At 40.7% G+C, this 24,810-nt stretch overlaps 1 protein-coding gene across 1 annotated transcript; it reads right to left on the bottom strand.

Annotated features, from left to right (window-relative positions):
• Positions 1-1,558: 1,558 nt before the first annotated feature.
• Positions 1,559-23,538, bottom strand: LOC110493959 (protein-glutamine gamma-glutamyltransferase 2). The gene is made up of 13 exons (XM_021568586.3): positions 23,220-23,538; positions 16,185-16,364; positions 14,809-15,027; positions 13,649-13,767; positions 9,678-9,806; positions 9,339-9,516; positions 8,989-9,124; positions 6,589-6,692; positions 6,073-6,312; positions 5,016-5,291; positions 4,574-4,734; positions 4,079-4,215; positions 1,559-3,024 (listed from the first exon to the last, which is right to left on the bottom strand). The coding sequence occupies exons 1-13, from the start codon at positions 23,227-23,229 to the stop codon at positions 2,874-2,876; spliced, it is 2,040 nt and encodes a 679-aa protein (XP_021424261.2). The 5' UTR covers positions 23,230-23,538; the 3' UTR covers positions 1,559-2,873.
• Positions 23,539-24,810: the final 1,272 nt, after the last annotated feature.

Genomic DNA, 24,810 nt, shown 5'->3' on the forward strand with positions numbered 1-24,810 from the left:
ATGTTTGACAGTGGGGATGGTGTGTTCAGGGTGATGAGCTGTGTTGCTTTTACGCCAAACATAACGTTTTGCATTGTTGCCAAAAAGTTCAATTTTGGTTTCATCTGACCAGAGCACCTTCTTCCACATGTTTGGTGTGTCTCCCAGGTGGCTTGTGGCAAACTTTAAACGACACTTTTTATGGATATCTTTAAGAAATGGCTTTCTTCTTGCCACTCTTCCATAAAGGCCAGCTTTGTGCAATATACGACTGATTGTTGTCCTATGGACAGAGTCTCCCACCTCAGCTGTAGATCTCTGCAGTTCATCCAGAGTGATCATGGGCCTCTTGGCTGCATCTCTGATCAGTCTTCTCCTTGTATGAGCTGAAAGTTTAGAGGGACGGCCAGGTCTTGGTAGATTTGCAGTGGTCTGATACTCCTTCCATTTCAATATTATCGCTTGCACAGTGCTCCTTGGGATGTTTAAAGCTTGGGAAATCGTTTTGTATCCAAATCCGGCTTTAAACTTCTTCACAACAGTATCTCGGACCTGCCTGGTGTGTTCCTTGTTCTTCATGATGCTCTCTGCGCTTTTAACGGACCTCTGAGACTATCACAGTGCAGGTGCATTCATACGGAGACTTGATTACACACAGGAGGATTGTATTTATCATCATTAGTCATTTAGGTCAACATTGGATCATTCAGAGATCCTCACTGAACTTCTGGAGAGAGTTTGCTGCACTGAAAGTAAAGGGGCTGAATAATTTTGCACGCCCAATTTTTCAGTTTTTGATTTGTTAAAAAAGTTTGAAATATCCAATAAATGTCGTTCCACTTAATGATTGTGTCCCACTTGTTGTTGATTCTTCACAAAAAAATACAGTTTTATAACTTTATGTTTGAAGCGTGAAATGTGGCAAAAGGTCGCAAAGTTCAAGGGGGCCGAATACTTTCGCAAGGCACTGTAAATGCTGCAAATGGAGGATTCTTTGACGAAAGCAAAGTTTGAAGGACACAATTATTATTTCAATTAAAAATCATTATTTATAACCTTCTCAACGTCTTCACTATATTTCCTATTCATATTGAAACTAATTTCATGTATATTTTCAAGGATAACAAGGACATTTTCTAAGTGACCCCAAACTTTTGAACGGTAGTATACCTGTGGATTGTTCAATGTGAAGGGACTAGTTATATAAATAATTCCATGGTGTGCTAAGTGTTCATCAAGATGAATTCTACTATGGACTGGACTAGTTTCCAGGTACAGGGAGATTTTACATGGAGCCAATGTGCGTTCTCATGTCTTGAATCAGTTTTGTGGAATGATTTGTATCTCTGGCTTCTTCCAATAATCTCTAGGTTCTGCCAATGTCTTACTATTTCATTTTTGTCAAGAAGATGGAAGTGAACCTTTTGTCCTCCCTAGCAAAATGCTCAGTATTTGCCAAAGGATTACTGATAGCAAGCCACATTTGGTAATGTTGCTCTTCCTTGTACAATCACAGATGAAAGGTTTTATAAGCAAAAATACAAAAGTCCTATATTTCACAGCTTTGCATGCAAAAATGTATAATCAGAAACTCCTTTATTTGCCAAGTATATTTACACATACTCAGAATTTTACTTGAAAGTATTCAGACCCCTTGACTTTTTCCACATTTTGTTACGTTACAGCCTAATTCTAAAATGTATTCAATTGTTTTTTTCCACGCTTGGCATTCAGGCCAAAGAGTTAGAATTCATACAATTATCAAGAGAGAAAGTCCCTTGTCATCCCTACTGACTCTGATCTGGCGGCTCACTAAACACAAATGCTTTGATTGCAAATTATGTCTATGCTTACCGTAAGTAAATAAAAACAAGAAAATGGTGCAATCTGGTTTGCTTTATATAAGGAATTTGAAATGATTTGTACTTTTACTTTTGATACTTTTTCCACCATTGAAATAAATGGTTTCGTCAGACCAGAGAATCTTGTTTCTCATGGTCTGAAAGTCTATAGGTGCCTTTTGGCAAACTTTGGGTGCCTTTGACTGAGCAGTTGCTTCCTTCTGGCAACTCTACCATAAAGGCCTGATTGGTTGAGTGCTGCAGAGATGGTTTTCCTTCTGGAAAGTTCTCTCATCTCCACAGAGGAACTCTAGAGCTCTGTCAGAGATACCATCGGGTTGTAGGTCACCTCCCTGACCAAGGCCCTTCTTCACTGATTGTGCAGTTTGGCCGGTCGGCCAGCTCTAGAAAGAATTAAGAATAATGGAGGCCACTGTGTTCTTGGGTACGTTCAATACTACAGAAAGTTTTGGTACCCTTCCCCAGATCTGTGCTTTGACACAATCCTGCTTCGGAGCTCTACAGACAATTCCTTCGACCTCATGGCTTGGTTTTTGCTCTGACATGCACTGTCATATATGCACTGTTATATAGACAGATGTGGGCCTTTCCAAATCATCTCCAATCAATTGAATTTACCCCAGGTAGACTTCAATCAAGGTGTTGACCATCATTGAGATGTTTCTATGGAAACCGGATGCACCTGAGCACAATTTAGAGTCTCATAGCAAAGGGTATGAATACTTATGTAAATATTATTAGTATTTTTTTTCTTCATACATTTACAAAAATATCTAAACCTGTTTTCGGTTTGTTCTTGTGGGGTATTGTGTGTAGATCGATGAGGAAAAAGGCTGTAACGCAACAATTTGGAAAATGTCAAGGGGTCTGAGTACTTTCCGAAGGCACTGTATAATCCTAACAAACAGAGAATTTGTTTATCTATAGGTGATAAAAGAGATCTTGGAGTATAGAAATATGCATAGATTGTGAAACAACTGTATGTCTTTGTCTTCATTGGGTTTTATGGAGTGCAGGCTCAGGGTGGGTCCTCTATTTGCCGATGATGACATTCCTGTAGCCCTTGACGTGACACAGCTTATTGCTGTCGAAGTCGACCACCAGTTTCCGTTGGCCTGAGTGGGTGGGCGTGAAGTAGATTTTGACCTTGGCATCTTGCCCGGGTTCCACCGTGGAGTTAAGTCTAAGGAAGGTACACATTTAGAAGTTACTCTATCGACATACTCTGTAACACTCTATCATGCTATATTCTCAGCATAACTGTTGAGACCATTGATCTTGTTTTCATGAACACCTTGGCTATCAATGGATGTCTTTAGCTAGTTTGATTTAGCTGAGTTGACCAGCCAGGACTGTGCATGTATTGCTTCACTGTCTACAGTATGCTCCCATCCAGCCATATATGTGTGAACCAGAAGTTACTTTGGATTAAAATATCTGCTAAATAACCATATTCATACATCCGTATAGGATATGTAAATCTGTCATCGGAGCTTCTCAAACTTATTCAAACCTGTCTTTATGATCAAATCCCTTCATATTCTCTGCCTCTAGGTAGTTGTCTCGATTGCGTAACACCACATTGAGCCAAACATCTGGGGATCGCAAGTCAACCAAACCCTGTCATCACCACCATCTGAATGCTTGGATATCCAACTCTGACAAAGCGATGCTCTCAGAAACCCAATGATTTTATATATAGTGAATAAATCCAGACAAACATTAATTAACTGGTGAAACAGCTTGCTTTTGCCTAGCCAACTCCCTAGTCTTTGATGTGAAAGTGTGACTTTTCAAATCAAAACACTTCTTTGAGAAGCTTCATGAATTGTGACCTTGGCAAGACACTTGGATAGTTTTAGTCTGCTTGATTTGTAGATGGCTGGGAATTCAGTATCCACCTTTAGCCCTAATAAGGCTGTTACACTGCTTTTGACATGTAAGCGTTAATGTCTTCTACAGACATTTCTCTTATCATTGACTCCAACTACCAAAGCATGGACATACACCACTCGGTGACTAGATGAGTAGATGATTATATGTGTATGAATTACATATGGTTATGGACATACCTGACAAACTACACTAAATGGCTATACCCTTTGACCCCCTACTAACGTGTACTGTGTACACAAAAGCACATGTCCTGTTGTTAGTGTTTGGTATACATGGGACTTGATCTGTTATCAGTCCTTATTGGACATAACGTAGATGTCACACTGCCATGGTTGTCCTACTTCTCAGTGATGATCTGTCCTCCAGTGAGGTTGGAACCCTCCACGGTGAAACAGCAGTTCTGCAGTGGTACTGGCAGAGGGTTCTGTAGAGTTATCTCAGCCACCAGCTTACGGTTCTCTTTGGGTTCCCCAAGAATCTACAACGTAAGGGATATCACTTAATGCTCTGAGACGTTGCATTTCATCGGCTAGAGAAACGTTCCATCGATACAAATCCAACTCAAGCTTGCGATGCCAGCTAGAACCATTCTTTATACATGGATATCTTGTCCTAGCATGAGTACTTCCAGGCAACTTTGTTTTCTTGGAACTGTGGTTAGTCTACTTGGCTTGGGACCAAATGTTTGAAACTTTGATTCCCAAGTCAGACTACCCCACTGGTTATGCTGTATCCATGCATTAATTAATAAACTATTCATGCTAACGATTGCATTTACACATTTTTATTGTATGCTTAATTCTTGTTTTGTTGTGTTACAATAGTAGTGACCGTACCCTGACTTTGATCTCAGGATTTTCCAGTACAACGTTCCTCACAGCAAGGTAGGCCTCTTGGGTGCCGTAGTCTAGAAGCAGAGCCCCCAGCCGGATCAAATTGTCCTCAGTGAGGTTCTCGGCATACTTGGAATAGTTCATTCTCAGAGGAACTCGCTTCTCTGGAGAGAGACATTTAGCTTAGAAAGTGAGACACTCACAAAATCACAACTTCTCATATGTTGCCATAGGCAGAGACACAAACCACTGGACATTTTTGCATTCATTGACATAGATACACAGTTCGCATTAGACAGTGAAAGAACATGAAGAGATACATCAGTACACAGTCTTATACTCTAAATGAGCTAGCTGTAAATGATAATCAAATCCAGAAGTAGATGCAGTATATCCCACTCATACATTTATATACTGATCACTCCATTCTACAAAGCCAACTGACCTTCTCCAGGTGCCAACTCTACGTTGAGCAGGTCTTTGAACCCACAGTTCTCTCCCAGAATTCCGTTGTAGGACACAGCTCTGGAGCCGAACACCAGACGGCACTTTTTCCCATTCGGTGTGTTATTCGTAACCACGGCGAACACGTCAAAGTCGCAGCCCTTCTTCATCTCCGCAGAAACCTTGATAGCGATAAGCAGGCCAGCATTTGTTTGCTGCTGCAGAAGTTTGTTCTGGTGGTTGGCTTTTGTAAAGGCCTCCCTTTCCTCGTCAGAACCTGGGGGCACAAGAAAAACTAAAAGTTACACATGCTTTCATACTGTGTATAGCCTCTGATTAACCCGGACACATTCAGGGAAGTATAAGAACTTGCTTCCAAACCAGAGTAGTCCTTATTGTCCTTCACCACAAATAGCTCCATACGCTCTCAGATTGTACATATAGTGAACAGACTATTACAAATACTGATACATAATATGTGATTTTCCTATCTGCTGTCTTGGGTGGCATATCGTGGTGTAATGTGACATTAGTGTGTCCTGATGCCATGTTACAGTGGTGTGTTTGTTAGTTTGTCCATTTTCAGTCTGTTGCGGCGAAAAATGTTGCCGGAGTAACAATTTCAGTCGAACAATTAACGTTCTAAAATGTTTTGGTGAAACATCAAACGGCTACTTTTTGTAGTATCACTGTGGCTTTTTAGCTACAATATTCAAACAGCAAATGGCTTTGCTATTCCTACTACACGTAATAGAAAGCCCACATGGTCACTTGATTATTTGTAGTAGCAGTTTAGACCGAAACAGACGCTTATATTCGCCGCTCACGACCTTCTCAGACCCTTCACTAATGTTGGCGAACGTTCACAGCTAACACAAGACAAATGGAATATGTGAGCTAACGTTAGCAAAACAATTTCACTTGTTGAACGCACCTCAGGTCAACACTTGTTTGACTGTTGGTCACCCTACATAATAGGATGCCATACATGCCTGGCCCTATTGCCATGCTGCAAATGCTTATCAAGTATTGCGGGTCCTTGTAGCGAAGCTCCCTACCCTCAGGGTACTTGTACAGGTGTGTGATGTCCTCTCTCCTATCACTGCCCACACTCTTCGTGCTGATCTTCAGGCCCACTTGGACAGAGCTAATGATCTTCTCTGTGCTGCCGTCTTTGCGCTTCATAAAGGTGTGCACGTCAGCGTTGACCTCCGCAAACACAAATGGGGCATCATATTTATAGGTGAGCTCGCCCTCCTTGATGGCTTTCAGTGGGATGGGGCCGCAGCAGTAAACTCCTGAAAGAAAGGGATAGTGAGTGAGTGAGTGGAAAAGTCATGTAATCTGCGAGAGAACTGAAAATGACATGTTTAAGTCTTATCTTAAGGCATATCTTTATGTCTACTAGTAAAATATGTCGATTAGCGATTTAGCCGTTTCTACACCAAATCCCAATACGTAACTTTAATGGTATCAGGGGAATCAATACACATTTGAATTGGGGTCAGGCCCTTTTATGGGCTATTCTGTATTTGTTGGGGTTATTATAGTTGGTGTTATTCTCAATGCCTTACCTTCACTCTTCTCCTGTGGTGTGGGGTCCATGGCCTGCCAGCCATCATAACCTGGTTTAAGGTCAGGTCTGGTCATCCAGTTCTCGACCCAGCAGTGGTAGTTCCTACAAAGAAAAAACTCTGGTATGTTCCCATGGTGAATTAATCAGACGGACAAAAAAAGACAACCTTTCGATCCAAGTTGGAGCACACCAGAGTTGCGGACATTCCTTTCTGCTTTGATATGTTCCTTTTTGCTTCTGTCCTGCAACTGACAAGTTGGATGTGTATATTTTACTTTTTTTATATAGTTCCTACAAGGACACAACAGCCAAATCAAATCAAATTGTATTTGTCACATGCGCCGAATATAACAGGTACCTTATCGTGAAATGCTTACTTACAAACCAACAGTGCAGTTCAAGAAATATAAATATTTACTAAATACAGTACATTTTTTAAATAAAAAGTAACTTAATAAAATAACATTAACGAGGCTATATGTGCAGGGGTACAGGTTAGTTGAGGTCATTTGTACATGTAGGTAGAGGTAAAGTGACTATGCATAGATAATAAACAGTGAGTAGCAGCAGTGTAAAAACAAAGTGTTGAGGGGTGTCAATGTAAATAGTACGGGTGGCCATTTGATTAATTGTTCATCACTCTTATGGCTTAGGGGTAGAAGCTGTTAATGAGCCTTTTGGACCTAGACATGGCTCTCCGGTACAGCTTTCCATGCGGTAGCAGAGAGAAAAGTCTTTGACAATTTTTGGGGCCTTCCTCTGACACTGCCTAGTATAGAGATCCTGGATGGCAGGAAGTTTGGCCCCAGTGATGTACAGGGCTGTACGCACTACCCTCTGTCGCGTCTTACGGTCGGATGCCGAGCAGTTGCCATACCAGGCGGTGATGCAACCGGTCAGGATGCTCTCGATGGTGCAGCTGTAGAACATTTCTTGGTGTGTTTGGACCATGATAGTTTGTTGCTGTTGTGTACACCAAGGAACCTGATGTGGACACCAGGAAACTCTTGACCAGCTCCACTTCAGCCCCGTCAATGTTAATGGGGGCCTATTTGGCCCTCATTTTCCTGTAGTCCCCAATCAGCTCCTTTGTCTTGTCACATTGAGGGAGAGGTTGTTGTCTCTGACCTCCTCCCTATAGGCTGTCTCATCGTTGTCGGTGATCATGTTGTGTTGTCAGTAAACTTAATGATGGTGTTGGAGTCGTGCTTGGCCACGCAGTCGTGGGTGAACAGGCAGTACAGGAGGGGACTAAGCACGCACCCTTAAGGGGCCCCAGTGTTGAGGATCAGTGTGGCAGATGTGTTGTTTCCTACCCTTACCACCTGGGGGCAGCACGTCAAAAAGTCCAGGAACCAGTTGCAGAGGGAGGTGTTTAGTCCCAGGGTCCTTAGCTTAGTGGGCACTATGGTGTTGACATCGCGCACCAGCTGTTATTGACAAATAGACACACACCCCCACCCCACTTCTTACCAGACATAGCTGTTCTGTCCTGCCGATGGACAAAAAACCCAGCCAGCTCTATATTATCCATGTTTTCGATCAGCCACGACTCAGTGAAACATAAGATATTATAGTTTTAATGTCCCGTTTGTAGGATAATAGACCTTTCCAGATTGCTGTCTGGCAAAAGAGCAGGACATTTGCTCATATATCCTCCGGAATGCTTTGACTATTTCCAGATTGTTGGCTAAAAGGCATGAGTAAATTTAATCTATTCTACATAATCGGCAAGATGATTTTCATCTTAAAATCAGAAATGACTTTTGATTTTGTATTTTTATTTTACTGGGCAAGTCAGTTAAGAACAAATTCTTATTTTCAATGACGGCCTAGGAACAGTGGGTTAACTGCCTTGTTCAGGGGCAGAACGACAGATTGGTACCTTGGGAATTGATCTTGCAACCTTTCGGTTACTAGTCCAATGCTCTAACCACTAGGCTACGGTGCCGCCCCATATAGCATAACCGTTGAAAACTGTAAATATACAATCATTTACCCCCAAAATATACTATTTAGAATGTATTTCTACAATACGTTTCAGTTCATTTACATCTTAAAACACATATCTTAATCAGAAATTACTGTTTTTTTTTCCTGTCATTTTAGCCTGCCAAAGCAGTTAATATCTGTTACCGTTTTTGTCACTCTGACTCTTAATGTAAATGTCTGTATTTTAAGATTTTGACATCTTTTGATGTCTTTTTTCAGTTAATGTTTGGCACCTTGTTTTTATTTATTAATTTTTTTTACAGTGAAAAACAGTATTTTCTGACTATATACTGCACATACATCCTACATCCATACATCCTACATACAAACATCCTCTAACTCTGTGTTGAATTTTTTTGGAGTGGAAATTCAGTCACTCGTCAATTTGATAGTCCTGAGTTCTCACCATATCATGTCTCTCGACTTCTGAACAAGTTGTCCGTTCTCATCCACATAGCGCTCTATCACCAGGTTACTGTTGGTGTCATGGGCTGAATTATAGTTGGTGACCACTCGACAAGGGATGCCCAGGGCTCGTGAAACTGATAGGGCAGAGAAATAATGTACAGTTAGCCAGTACTACTCAGGAACTATACTACTACAGATTTAACATATGGCATTATAAATACATTGTACAACAAGTAGTTCATAGAATGTGCTACTTAACGTGTCTTGTGCAAAACAAAAAAATTTTATCCTACATGACGATACAGTATGTAAACATGCTGTTAGCGTTTCTATGCGTTCATGTCTAACCTGAACAGGCCACTGCTGCAAACACCCAGCATTGGCCAAAGCGCACAGGTTGACAGGCATTTGTGTCCCAGTTCCGCAGGATCTCCACACTGCCCTTCCATGACAGGGGGCTCACCCCACCGTCATAGTCGTCGGTCCACCTGCCCAGCAAGACCCCTTTGTCGTCATTACAGTTCACCTGAGGGACATGGACAACAATGGTCAGGTTTTTCATTTCACGTGAAATTTGCTTTGTTATTTTGAGCGGTGCCATTTGCCATCTATGTTGAACTGCTGTATGCACTGTAGTGTGTAATGTAGTACATGACAGGATGGGAAACCCATTTGATGTGATCTCACCATGGCACTGAGAACTCTGGACACATAGATTGGGTTCTTCCTCCCTGAAGCGTCTTTCCCAGGGTTACGCAGGCACTTGGGGTTCATTTCCAGGATTCTCAGACAAGCTTCCAGGATCCCATCCTCAAACTACACAACACAGACAAAACAAACAAGGAAAGATTGACTACAGATGTAGCATTTTAATTTGATCACTCTTTTGTTGCTTAAATTTTCCTACACAACAGGTAATGCAGATTATTTTTGTGATTTACAAAGAATGACAAATTCATACTGACACGCGGTTAGTTATGTTAACAGTATTGCACTTTTCATGTAGCCTACTTTTGGTCAGCTAATATCCTAACTATCCATTAAAACAACGTTATGAACCAAATGTTCAAATTATGTTTCTGCAGGATTATTTTGCTATGACAATATACCTGTACTGTAGGTCCAATTTTAAGATCTGTACATGCGAATATATTGAAGCGACATCTCAAGACATCAGTCAGGAAGTTAAAGCTTGGTCGCAAATGGGTCCTCCAAATGGACAATGACCCCAAGCATACTTCCAAAGTTGTGGCAAAATGGCTTAAGGACAACAAAGTCAAGGTATTGGAGTGGCCATCACAAAGCCCTGACCTCAATCCCATAGAACATTTGTGGTCAGAACTGAAAAAGTGTGTGCGAGCAAGGAGGCCTACAAACCTGACTCAGTTACACCACCTCTGTCAGGAGGAATGGGCCAAAATTGACCCAACTTATTGTGGGAAGCTTGTGGAAGGCTACCTGAAACATTTGACCCAAGTTAAACAATTTAAAGGCAATACTACCAAATACTAATGGAGTGTATGTAAACTTCTGACCCACTGGGAATGTGATGAAATGAATAAAAGCTGAAATAAAATCACTTTTTTTTTTATTTTATCTTTATTTAACCAGGCAAGTCAGTTAAGAACAAATTCTTATTTTCAATGACGGCCTGGGAACAGTGGGTTAACTGCCTGTTCAGGGGCAGAACGACAGATTTGTACCTTGTCAGCTCGGGGGTTTGAACTCGCAACCTTCCGGTTACTAGTCCAACGCTCTAACCACTAGGCTACCCTGCCACTCTCTCTACTATTAATCTGACATTTCACATTCTTAAAATAAAGGGTTGAACGGACCTAAAACAGGGAATTTTTACTAGGATTAAATGTCAGGAATTATGAAAAACTGAGTTTAAATGTATTTGGCTAAGGTGTATGTAAACTTCCGACTTCAACTAAATATATATATATATATATATATATATATATATATATATATATATATATATATATATATATATATATATATATATATAATTTATTTATAGTTCTTGTGTTATTTCTTTGTTTTAGTTGGTCAGGACGTGAGTTGGGTGGGTATTCTATGTTTTGTGTTTCTAGGTTGGGTTTCTTGTTTGGCCTGCTATGGTTCTCAATCAGAGGCAGGTGTTAGTCATTGTCTCTGATTGAGAACCATATTTAGGTAGCCAGTTTTCCTTTGTGTTTTGTGGGTGGTTCAGTCTTTGTGTGTCTGCACCAGATAGAACTGTTTCGGTTGTCACTTTGTTGTTTTGTGTTTTTGAAGTGTTCAGTTTTCCATTAAAACCTGTTAAGGATATGGCAGACATATGCCCCCTTTGGAGAGATTGGGTACCCCTAGTAAACTGAAAAAAAAATCTGTCAAAAATTGCTAATATATGCAAATAAAAATTATTATTGGATAGAAAACACTCTAAAGATTCTAAAACCGTTGGAATTATGTCTGTAAGTATAGCAGAACTCACAGGGCAGGCATTCTTCCAAACTAGTTTTTGTGGCCATGAAAGTTGGAGCAACTTTGACGTCATGGCTCCCACCCTTCCCAACCAGTTATGATTCTGGGGACACTTTCTATCTCTTCCGCTAGATGTCCTCTTTCAGTAGAGCTTTGAATCGTTCAAATCCCGCGAGAATTGAAATGAGTGAAATTAGTGCGTGCCACGAGAGAATAGGCTGTGCGTAGGGGCGCGAATTGGTCCCAGCCATTCCTTTGTTCCAGCACTCAAGAGAAGGGCAGACGATGGCCGATTGAATTGAAGTTTGTTTTGCGTGTCTAAAACATCATAAAGCTTGCTTCTGCACTTCTGCACGACCTGTTTAGTCGACATATAATATGTAATTTTGAAGTTTTGATGCGCAACTTTTCCGGACCAGAGGACGTTTTGGGTGCATTTCAGCTGATGTTATTAGCAGTAGCTAATACAAAGACGCAAGACTTGAAACCAAACGATGTATTGGGTAAGTATGAAGCCTTCCAGAACATTCTGAACGGAGACCATCGAAGGTAAGGGAATATTTATGCTTAAATCTGTGTTTCTGTTGACTCCAACATTACGTAGAAATGTAGCTTGGAACTGAGCGCTGTCTCAGAATATTGAATAGTGTGCGATTTCTGTAACGTTAAAAATAAATCTAACAAAGCGGTTGCATAAAGAAGCAGTGTATCTTTCTAACTATATGTAGAACATGTATATTTAATCAAAGTTTATGATGTCTATTTACGTTATCTTGCCGCGCTACATAGATTTCCTGCGGGCATTTTTGAGTAATTTCTGAACGTGAACTCACTGTAAATGGACATTTATGGATATAAATGGCATATTATTGAAAAAAAATATATATGTACTGTGTAACATGTCATATTACTGTCATCTGATGAAGATTTTCAAAAGGTTAGTGAGCGATTTTATTTTTTAATCCTGCGTTTGTTGATTGCATGTTTTGGCTATTCAAATGAGCTGTGTCTGGTGGTGGTTTTACATATATATGTGCTATGTTTTCGCCGTAAAACATTTTAGAAATCTGACTTGCTGGCTAGATGAACAAGGTGTTTATCTTTCATTTGAGCTATTGGACTTGTTAATGTGTGGAGGTTAAATATTTTTAAGAATATTTTTGCGTTCCATGCGCCACCATTTCAGCTGAACGTGGGAGGGTTGATTCCCAATTGGGAACCAATATCGTAGACAGGTTAAAAAGATGAACACTAACCACGCTGCGCTTTGGTCCTCTCTATGTCCAGACGACAACCGTTACAAAACCCATACAAAAAGCGAGGTGTAAACCTCTAATAAATACAAGGTACGAGACCCGTAAAAACAAGTACACGGTAACATGCAAACCGATACAACAGAGCCCAGGAAATCCATTCCAGGTGACTACCTCATGAAGCTGGTTGAGAGCATGCCAATAGTGTGCAAAGGTGTCATCTAGGCAAAGGGTGGCTACTTTGTTTAACACTTTTTTGGTTACTACATGATTCCATATGTGTTATTTTATAGTTTGATGTCATCCCTATTATTCTACAATGTAGAAAATAGTAAAATAAATAATGAAAAACCCTTGATTGAGTAGGCGTGTCCAAACTTTCGACTGCTACTGTATGTATTTTCTAAATGGAAGTAAACATGCAAGAGTGAGCAAAAGGTCAAATAATGATCAAAGGATTAGAGGTTTGCTTCTTGACTTTGATTCCCTCCTGAAAATAACAGGCACAAATGCTTAGTGAAGTTGGATACCAGTTACATGCAAAAGAAGTATGCAACTATGACACACACCCATTAAAAACAGAGCTGTATCAACAACGGAATCTAGGTCTCGATATCTCACAGTGGGATTATCATGATCTGTCAATCATACACTGATTGAACCAATGGAAGTGTCTACATTTGGAAATCGATCAGCCTGAAATTGATTTTTCCAGTCAGCAGTTGACAGGATGTCCCACCCATCACAAGTTCCTCTGAACCCTATTTTACCTTTTTACTTTATCAAACTTGTCAGGCCACTGATACGTATATAGGCAACACTATCTCTATTTTGAATGTTAAGAGCACATATTTTGATAACGGACTATTTTTCCTTATTGGGGGTAAGCTTGGGCCAAAGTGGAGCTGATAGCACTTGTGTTGGTGTTGGTACCTGGCCAAAGTTCCAAGGTGTAGGGATGAGGTATTTCCAGCTGCCTCGGTAAATGATACCATCTTGAGCCAAGACGTACTCCGCCAGTTTCTCCTCACTATCCATGTACACCACATCGCCTGTTGCCAAGAGACACAAATAATACTGTAATAAGGTATCGTCCTCCATAGAAAAAGACAAGCTCCCAAAATAGTAAATGGAATGAAGGATGCCTCATTATGTGCTTGCAGTAAGAAAACACTATTTCAACATGCACAGGGTTTATTGAAGGTAGATAAAAGTTTTAAAGCTGCGGAGAATGGATATGCAAGATGCTCTTTGAATAAGGAAGTAGTCTATGGCACCGCAGATGTAGATGAAAAAATAAACAGAATAGTGGGTCAACATCCGCAAAAACTAAGAGCGTTAAAGTGCGAAGCTCAACTTCTCCTCTGTTTTGGTGCGCTGGTTACCAGGCTGTGAACTGCATAAAACTAACCATGCACATGTGCAGATACTGTGTCAGAGCGAAGTCTTGATTCTCGCTCATCTCAATATCTGCGGTGCTGCTCGTGGCAATGCCATTTGCTGAGTGTACCTTTTAAAATGCCCTTTTTTGCAATATTTATTTAACCAGGTAACTTGACTGAGAACACATTTTAATTTACAGCAACGACCTGGGAAATAGTTACAGGGAAGAAAGTATGAGCCAATTGGAAGTTGGGGATGATTAGGTGGCCATGATGGAATGAGGGCCAGATTGAGAATGTAGAACACCGCCAGCAGTGGGATGCAGAATGGTATGCTGCTGGCTCAAACATGCATGGTAGAATTGTCTCTAATTAATGAGACTACCTGCTGTTTATTTACTTTATTGCCAATTGGGACACAATTTCTAAGTGAAACATGTATTGTAGATATAGCACATAGTAGGGCAAAAAATCCATCCCCATTCATGCCATTCATGATCATCATATCCTCTCCCAAACTACCACCCATCCATACTGTTCTCCACACGTTGTGATCCTTCCACTGCTATAAGCCCGAATCTCTCCAATGATCATGTTCTCTGTCTATGTAATAGAGACATCTAAGGCATTCCCTCGCTCTACTGTACATAGGCCCCACTACACTGAATGGATACACTCGCAGAGAGCATGACTCAAGGAATGTTTACCCACCTGTGCACCAAGGGTTATATAGCAGCACAAACTCCACCAAGCCCCCCTGACCCAGGGTCAAGCGCCAGCGTCCGATAGGCGCGTCCGGGGGGGAACAGATGGACAGGGAAACCATGTACCCGGGGGGACTGGTGACCGCGGCACTCCAACGGGAGGTGTCGATTTGGTCAGTCAGACCAAAGGAGGCCCGTGTGCCATACTGATCACTGGGCTGGGGACCTGGAAGAAGACATGGAGGAGAGAAAGGGACAGGGATGGAATAGGAACCATTGAAACACACAACTGATGTCTGTGAAAAAGAATACATTGACAACTTTCTATTTTCTCTGACATTCAATTCAGCATTGAAAATAGGTGCAAGTTTAAGTTTGTTCCATCTGAGCGAGTCTGGCCAGAGACCACTATGATGACACACCAAATTTGTTTTATGGATCCTTTTTGTCTTCTAATGCATCTAAAGGGGAAAGTAATCCAAAAGTAATGGAAACTGATCAGATTACATTACTGAGTTTGGGTAATCCAAAAGTTACGTTACTGATAAAAAGTTGGGGCAATTAACTAGCAATTGTAACAGATTATATTTCGAAAGTAACATACCCAACCCTGAGGGTAAATAATGGTAGAGGAGGCAACTAACTATTCTGCTCAATACTGGTATCACTGACAATTGGACCAGGCTAAAACAGTTTCCCTTTACTTAAAACAACATTAGACTTCACCATCATATTTTCTTCCTCCCAATTGTCTTCTAGATCACAATTGCCATTGTAGAAAATAAACAAGGTCCCAGTGCCAATAGAAACACAATTATGCATTTCCATAGTACCTTTGACATTTCCTGACAGACAAGACCCAGTTAAAAAAAATTCTAAATTCCCTGTTCAAAATCTAAACAGAAACTTAGTTCCAAAATATGTAAGGACATTTAAATAGCCAGGGTGAATACCTGCTTAAATTTGTATTTTATTAAATTAAAACAGTCTATTGGGCATGGCAGTCTCCCCACTGGGCACATACGTCAGTTCAACGAACATTTTTTATTTACATTTGGTTGAGTTGTCAATTAATGTGAATTCAACGTGAAATCAACAAAACCTGTCACCATGACATTGGATTTAGGTTAAAAGTTGGTTTTCTGTGTTGATTCAATATTTTTTAAATGACGTGGAAACAAAGTTGAGTGGGGATCAAGTCTAAATCTGCTCATTTGAAAATAACTCATGCATGCGCTGCTCCATAGTGTGTAACACCATAACAGACTATGCTCTATTTTTGTATTGTTTTAACCTATGATTTTTAATCAAAATTAAACAACATTGAGCTAGCGCCTTTCACACTGAATTGATGTCAGCTAACAACCCAGTGAAAACAGTTACCTGTCTCCACGGTGAGGTCGAGTGCACTGCCGCCAGGCTGGTATTCCCCCGAGCGGAGGTGCAGGTTGATGGTGAACGGCTGGCCCCTTCTAACGATCAGCTGCTCCACCCCGTTGAGCTCCGTACGGTGGTCTGTGTTGTTGAACTCACATTCCAGGTCCCATCTGGCAATTTCCAGTGCTGGGAGATGGATGAGAAAGAGAGAGGACATAGTGAGTGGAATGACCTCAGGATTGACCTCTTAACATCTACCCAGCCAGTTACAAGGGAACAGAATTCTGCTCGACAGTTCCTCTGTTTGTTCTTTTGAGGATACACTGTAGGCCCACCTTGATTATAGTATGGTTTAAGACTTTCTGACAAATGTGTTTGTAAAAAGCGCTATACAAATAACATTTATTGAATGGCTATCTTGGCGCCTCAGTGGTGGGCCAACCCTCCCCTTGCTTTTAGGACAGTAGGGTCTATACAGACTTTCTATGTCTTCAGCCAACTTGACTCTTCCAATTGCTCCTGGCTCCCCCATCTCAACACTTGCATTGATTTTTTTAAAAACTTCTTTTTTTTTAAAAAAAAAGGTACATTTTACACAAGAGAGAAAATTAGACAACGTAAAAAAAAATTGTCACTGCCTGCTAGGCGAAGTGCGCAAGCAAATATTGTGCTCGTCCTTATCCCCCGGCCTCGGTTGTGACTAAAAACCCACCTTCTGATGTCCTGTTTATACAGTAGGAAGAACAACAGTCCCTCTGCTTCCTCAAGACAAGACAGTGTGATGTTAAACAGTCTTGGGCATTGAAAAAACTTGATGGAAAATGAACATGTGGTGCCAAAGGTTACGCCCATTTAAACACTGACTGACAAGTGTTTCTGTATGTTTGTTTTTATTTACATGGTGCATTTTAGCTTGGTGTTTTAACACTGACCCCTGTTTAACATTTCAAGTGTTAAGCTAAACACACTATATTGGGTCGCATCCTAATTGCCTACAGGATAACATAACGCCTCTTTTTCACACAAACGGCTAAGAAGATGAAGTTACATGGACCATGTTACACAATCAGAGCTATCATCTTTAAGGTTGCTTTCCTTAGGATGCTACTTCTTGAAGAATGTCAGGGCGCTAACATTTATGGAGCTTAAGACCATCTGTATAGTATATTGTCTACATTTTGCCGACAGCATGTTTCACACCTTGTTGTTTACGTTTACATTTTAGTCATTTAGCAGTCGCTCTTATCCTGAGTAGTGAGTGCGTACATTTTCATACTTTTTCATACTGGGAAAGTGGGACTTAAAGGAGACAAACTCCAGTCGTCAGTCCAACTCTGGGGCATTATTAGCTCATCCTAAAGGGAAACATAGTTCATAGTAACCCTATTTTACTCAGCCATAAAGTATATCGGAGCTTGTGCTTTTGCACACATAGTGTAACACTTGTCGTCTGGAGATAGAGAGGAGGACCAAGGTACAGCGTGGTAAGTGTCCATATTTTAAATATTTTAATGAACACTGAAAACAAAACAATAAACAACCAACCAACAGTCCTGTAAGGTACAACACTAAACAGAAAATAACCTCCCACAAAACACAATGGAAAACAGTCTACCTAAATATGGTTCTCAATCAGGGACAACGATTGACAGCTGCCTCTGATTGAGAACCATACCAGGCCAAACACAGAAATAGAAAATCATAGACAAACTAACATAGACAACCCACCCAACTCACACCCTGACCATACTCAAACAAAAGACAAAACAAAGGAACTAAGGACAGAACGTGACACATAGAGGCAACAGGCCTATAAAATGGATCTATCAATGTCATAATCTGGGGAGCATTACGGAGATTAATAGCAGATGAGAGGTGGTGAACCAAAGTGTTTTTTGACAACACAGGCAAAGGCTAAATCAATGTAATGGTAAACTGCAGTTTATTGCTGCGTGTCATAATCGCATTACATCATTGGTGTCAAATAAAATACATTTTTCTTAGCCACTCTAGCATTGTGGTATGAAAGATAATGTGCCATTTGAATTGAAAGGGTTTCTGTAGCTATGGTGTAGTTATTATTGTTTTGGATTATTCCACTGTTTAATTGTAAATCAATGATATCACTGTATTACAGTCTGCTAAAATAATGAATTGACAAAGATTAGTACAGGCTATGAGTGTAGGGAATGTGTCTTCCCATTTGGGTTGTCACATAACCCCATTGAGTGAAGCAACAGTACTACTATGAGGTCGCCATCTCCATCATGCCATCACTCTTGGCTTACCCTCCCTTGTTTTGTTTCCAGTCGACTAACCTTGACCACCCCCACGTCAAGGCCCGTGCTACAGGCCTAGCAGAACTACTGGGCCAGCATAAATCCAATAAGGCCAGGGCTATGAAGGATCCTAGTCAGAATTTTTTTTACAGAGGCGGGTACAGTAAAACCCAGGAAAAATGACTTCCATTCTCTCAGCTATTACAAGCAACTTACCCAGCCTAGTCATGAATGAAGCAGGTCTCTCTCTCTCTTTCCTCTGACAGTTGTAAAAGCACAACACTGTGTCACAAATGCCGGCCCACTCTCTGTTGGATATGTGGTATTTCGTTTTTCCCCTCACACCGGCAGCACTGTGCACTCCTGGGAGTCGACATAATCGAGCACTTTGTGCATGTGTAGAGAGAGACACATTGTAAACAGGTGACACTTATTCCCCGTTCCCTAGCTGTTTACTTAAAGCACATTGAACCAAACTGCCCCGCATGGCTCCAAAAGATGAGCGAATGCTGTAGTATGCAGCATGAAGCTTAAGCTTAGAGGCATTTAACAATGTTTCCTTGTCCTATCATGGCAATAAAAACAGAAATACTTTCCTCACAAAAATATTCAGACCCTTTGCAATGAGACTCGAAATTGAGCTCAGGTGCATCCTGTTTCCATTGATCACTCTTGATCCCCAAGAACGCAGTGAACTCTATCAATCTGGAAGAATTTTGGAACCACCAACTCTTGGCCAACTGGCCGAAAAGCAATCGGGGGAGAAATAAGATTCTTTGGTCTGAAGAAACAAAGATTGGCCTGAATGCCAAGCGGCACGTCTGGAGGAAACGTGGCACCATCCCTACAGTGAAGCATGGTGAAGGAAGCATCATGATGTGGGGGTGTTGTTCAGCGGCAGGGACTGGGAGACTAGTCAGGAACGAGGCAAAGATAAACGGAACAAACTACAGAGATCCTTGATGAAAACCTGCTCCAGAGCCCTCTGGAACACAGACTGGGGCAAAGATTCACCTTCCAACAGGACAACGACCCTAAGCACACAGCCAAGACAACACATGAGTGGCTTCGGGACAAGTCTCTGAATGTCATTGACTGGCCCAGCCAGAGCCCGGACTTTAACCCAATCAAACATCTCTGGAGACACCTGAAAATAGCTGTGCAGCGACGCTCCCCATCCAACCTGACAGAGCTTAAGAGGATCTGCAGAGAAGAATGGGAGAAACTCCCCAAATACAGGTGTGCCAAGCTTGTAGCATCATACCCAATATGATTTGAGGCTGTAATCATTGTCAAAGTTGCTTCAACAAAGTACTGAGTAAAGGGTCTAAATACTTTTGTAAATGTGATATTTCCTTCTTTTTTATCTGAAAAACTGTTTTTGCTTTGTCATTATGGGGTATTGTGTATAGATTGATGACAGAAAATAATTATTTAATCAATTTTAGAATGAGGCTGTAATGTAACAAAATGTGTGAAAAGTCAAGGGGTCTGAACTTTCCAAATGCACTGGGTTGCAGTTCTTGACACACTCAAACTCTGGTGGCCTGGGACCTACTACCATACCCTGTTCAAATGGCACATAATATACACAATCCATGTCTCAATTGTCTCAAGGCTTAACAATTCTCCTTCAACCTATGTTCTCCATTTCATCTATACTGATTAAAGTGGCTTTTCCAATAAGTGGCTTTAACAATAAGGGGTCATAGATTTTACCTGGAGTCACCTGGTCAGTCGAAGTCATTGAAAGAGCATGTGTTCTTAATGTTTTGTACACTCAGTGTATATGTCAATATATTAGGCTTAGGCATGGGTCAAACTCATTCCAAGGACAAAATGTGGTGTGGGACAGTTACTGGTTGCATTTCCAGCTGCTGTCATTTGCTAAAAATAAAAGCCCAAATGTCCCTTAGCAACAATTAACTCCCCCTGAAACACAAGGGTGTAACATTCTTTAGATGTTTGCTATACGAAACAAAACTGACAAGGTGCGAGAGACATCATAAGTGTCATCAGAAATGGTAATTCAGAAAAACGAAATGTTGGTTTTATATTTATAATAATCAAATGATGATCTATATGCATAGCGACGGGAAGTAGGGGTGCTGAAGGTGCTGCATTGATAGTTTACATACATCTTGACACTACACACATTTACAACAAGCCCACTCCCTGTAGGGGGAGTTGACTTTCCTCACATGAAATACAAATATTAGGCTGAATTGAAATAATTTTGCCATAATTATATAATTACTCCTGTCTAAACACTGACTGAATTTGGGCAGCACACATCCTGGCAATTTGACTGGTAAACTCATAGGTACGCTCAAAATGGCTGCCAGTCCGGACTTGAATGGGCACTGTCATTCTCTGGGTTCCATTTTTATGGATTCTATTTCTCTTCACACTGTCAGTAAATAGCTAATAGGATTTTCACAAATTTCAAAATACAATTGTGGGCAATACGTTTGGAAAGCAGACGCCTGCTGCTAAAAAGAGAAGACTAATCTGTCAGTACACTAGACGCAACATTTTTTTTTCTCAACAACTCAGACGAACACCGCTGTTTTTCAAAGTAGCTCAAGCCTATCTTGAGACCATCACCGGTATGGTGAGAAGCCTAGGCTATGAATATCCATGCTATCTTCATCATTGTGTAAGTCAGTGCCACTGGAAAGTTGATTTAGTAGCCTATTGTAGCCGATATATATACACTGCTCAAAAAAATAAAGGGAACACTAAAATAACACATCCTAGATCTGAATGAATGAAATATTCTTATTAAATACTTTTTTCTTTACATAGTTGAATGTGCTGACAACAAAATCACACAAATTATCAATGGAAATCAAATTTATCAACCCATGGAAGTCTGGATTTGGAGTCACACTCAAAATTTAAGTGGAAAACCACACTACAGGCTGATCCAACTTTGATGTAATGTCCTTAAAACCAGTCAAAATGAGGCTCAGTAGTGTGTGTGGCCTCCACGTGCCTGTATGACCTCCCTACAATGCCTGGGCATGCTCCTGATGAGGTGGTGGATGGTCTCCTGAGGGATCTCCTCCCAGACCTGGACTAAAGAATCAGCCAACTCCTGGACAGTCTGTGGTGCAACGTGGCGTTGGTGGATGGAGCGAGACATGATGTCCTAGATGTGCTCAATTGGATTCAGGTCTGGGGAACCGGCGGGACAGTCCATAGCATCAATGTCTTCCTCTTGCAGGAACTGTTGACACACTCCAGCCACATGAGGTCTAGCATTGTCTTGCATTAGGAGGAACCTAATGGGTTTCCTCTGCAGGGCTCTGGCAGTGCTCCTCCTTGCACAAAGGCGGAGGTAGCGGTCCTGCTGCTGGGTTGTTGCCCTCCCTCCTCTTGCCACAGCTCACATTGATGTTCCATCCTGGATGAGCTGCACTACCTGAGCCACTTGTGTGGGTTGTAGACTCCGTCTCATGTTACCACTAGAGTGAAAGCACCGCCAGCATTCAAAAGTGACCAAAACATCAGCCAGGAAGCATAGGAACTGAGAAGTGGTCTGTGGTCACCACCTGCAGAACCACTCCTTTATTGGGGGTGTCTTGCTAATTGCCTATAATTTCCACCTGTTGTCTATCCCATTTGCACAACAGCAGGCGAAATGTATTGTCAATCAGTGCTGCTTCCTAAGTGGACAGTTTGATGTCACAGAAGTGTGATTGACTTGGAGTTACATTGTGTTGTTTAAGTGTTCCCTTTATTTTTTTGAGCAGTGTGTGTATATATATATATATATATATATATATATATATATATATATATATATCCTCTTAATATTGTACATTCTGTATCTCCCTTCTTTTTAGTGACCCTGGGCCAGGTCAAGACAAGGTTGTTTCTATTGATCTGTCTGACAGTGTCAGAGACACTCGTTTAGGTAATTTGGGTAGTAGAAAAAAATATTATTATAATGTCTCCTGTCATGTAAGCCTAAATGACTTACAATAGCATGAAATGGCCACATTTTTCTGGACCATACTAAAAAGAATCCACATGTTTGTAAATCCTGTTTGCCACTAGCAAATGCAATGACCGAATGCATTATTAGAGAAAAAATGTACCCCACCCAAACTCACAAAACATCTTCTCATAGCTCTGTCTACTGTGTATGCACCATGTTAAGTTGGTAGTTATGGTTTAAGCATTGGCCATAGGAAAATATTTGTTGCTGGACTTTCACACCATTATAGCATATCCTAGGTCATCAAATGACAACCAGCAAAACTATTTGCTGTCATAATTCGTCTATGGTGGGGGGGTGGGTCAGATTTCACTTTGCCTCTTCAGTTTTTAGCGTTTTTTCCAAACAAAGCAATTATTCTCCAATAGCCTTATAAGGCAATATGGAAATGCTATAAATTCTTCAAATATTTAGAAACCAAGTTGTGGCTCAGCCCTGCATGGAGTAATTTATTTTTGGAAGCAATAACATAACAATAACAATAACATGCGCTACTTTAGTAGGATATGTTACTTGAGAATGAGTCAAAGTCTGCCACTGTGTAGTCTACATTTTGGTTGATATTGCAAAAAATGTATTTGTTGTTTTAGCATACTGTTTATGAAACAGAAACATGTCATTCATAGTCGCTATGAAGTTCAAAGTTACGTTCAAATAAGCAGTAAATTGGGTGATGCAAGCACTACAGAAGAAGATTCGCTGATATACAATATTTTCAATATAACATTATAAATAGTCTAGTTATTAAAATCTTACCTTGAGCCATGTTCGCGTTGATCTACAGCCGGACAAGAGTCTGGGGTATGCTGGCTGGCAGGGGATATTGGATGTAGGTTATTCTCAATGACTGTGTCTATTACACTGTGCCGCGCTATTCAGACTCAACGAAGGTCTTATTTGGAGTGGTCATGCGCGTCACCGAAATTCCTTGGAACTGTAGGTTACTCTTGCCAAAGAGAAGCGCACCAAACATTGCTGAAAGCGACAGCATAATGGTTGGGGAGTGACGGCGCTTCCCTAGAACCCCCGCATACGCGCGCTCACATGCATGGAAAGGGTGCGCTCGCACGTAAACACACACACGGGACACACACTCCACTGAGACCACCTATAGTTGCATAATTTACAACATTAATTTGTGTGACAATAGGGAATAGGGAAGTCATTTTCATGTATGTGTGGACATACTTTAATGAATAAAATGTAGGAGTGACTGACTGATTCTTGCTTTATCCAATAATTTCTTCTTGGGGTCAAAATGACCCACGTTGTTAATCAATGTATATAAAATGTGTTGGTAATTTGAGGGTTAATGGAAACATTGTATGAGTATTAATTACGTGATAATGCCTGATAAGCTGGTGTTTGGAGGATATATTGGCACGGGTGTTGTTAGGCAAACCGTGCCAACATATCCACCAAACACCAGTCTTTAAGTATTTCTGTTTTGTATCTATGGACACAACCGAGGTGTTCATTCTAAATGTTCCATTGGCATACTGGCTGGCAACGTTCTTATCCTTTGCTTGCTTGCAAGCCAACTATAGCTAACTTGTGTCAAAAAGTGGAGCCAGAATAACAGCAAAGTAGCTGCATTTGCATTTGTTTATTTATTAATTTATTTTATTTGTTTATTTATTATTTAACCTTTTATTTGACTAGGCAAGTCAGTTAAGAACAAATTCTTATTTACAATGATGACCAAAAGGCAAAAGGCCTCCTGTAGTGACGGGGATCATATATATATATATATATATATATATATATAACTTTATTTCAACAAGGAACACAGACTGAGACCAAGGACTCTTTTACATCAGGGCCCTGCGTATACATGTTTACACATACAGTTTAGGTACAATGATTAAGAAACTACACAAGACAAACAAAACGATCACAGATAACACAACAAAATACGGCAGCAGATTGTTACATTTACACACAGATTATTCCCCTAAGAGCACAAGAACTTGATTTACCCGAAACAGTTACAAGCAATACAAAAATAAAAATCCTCCAATAAATGTTTAAAATGGGCGACAGGGGGACAAGAGTCTCAAGTTTAAGTTTAGTCTGCAAGCTATTCCATAAGCAAGGAGCGTAACAGGAAAAGGCAGCCAGACCCAAATCTGTGGAGATCGCATGGGCCTCAAGTATAATCCATGCTTCAGACCTGGTTTTAGGAATTCTAATTCTAATATTGATGAGTGATGATAAATAAGAAGGTAGTTTATTCAGAAGTGCTTTATAGACAAACACGAGAGCATGTTGTTCTCGTCTCACGGACTCCGAAGTCCAACCCACATTTTGATATAAAACACAGTGGTGAGTTCTGTAGCTAGCACCC

Source organism: Oncorhynchus mykiss, chromosome 17 (genome assembly GCF_057628025.1).
Source record: "Oncorhynchus mykiss isolate SJ-2025 chromosome 17, ASM5762802v1, whole genome shotgun sequence".
Lineage (NCBI taxonomy): Eukaryota > Metazoa > Chordata > Actinopteri > Salmoniformes > Salmonidae > Oncorhynchus > Oncorhynchus mykiss.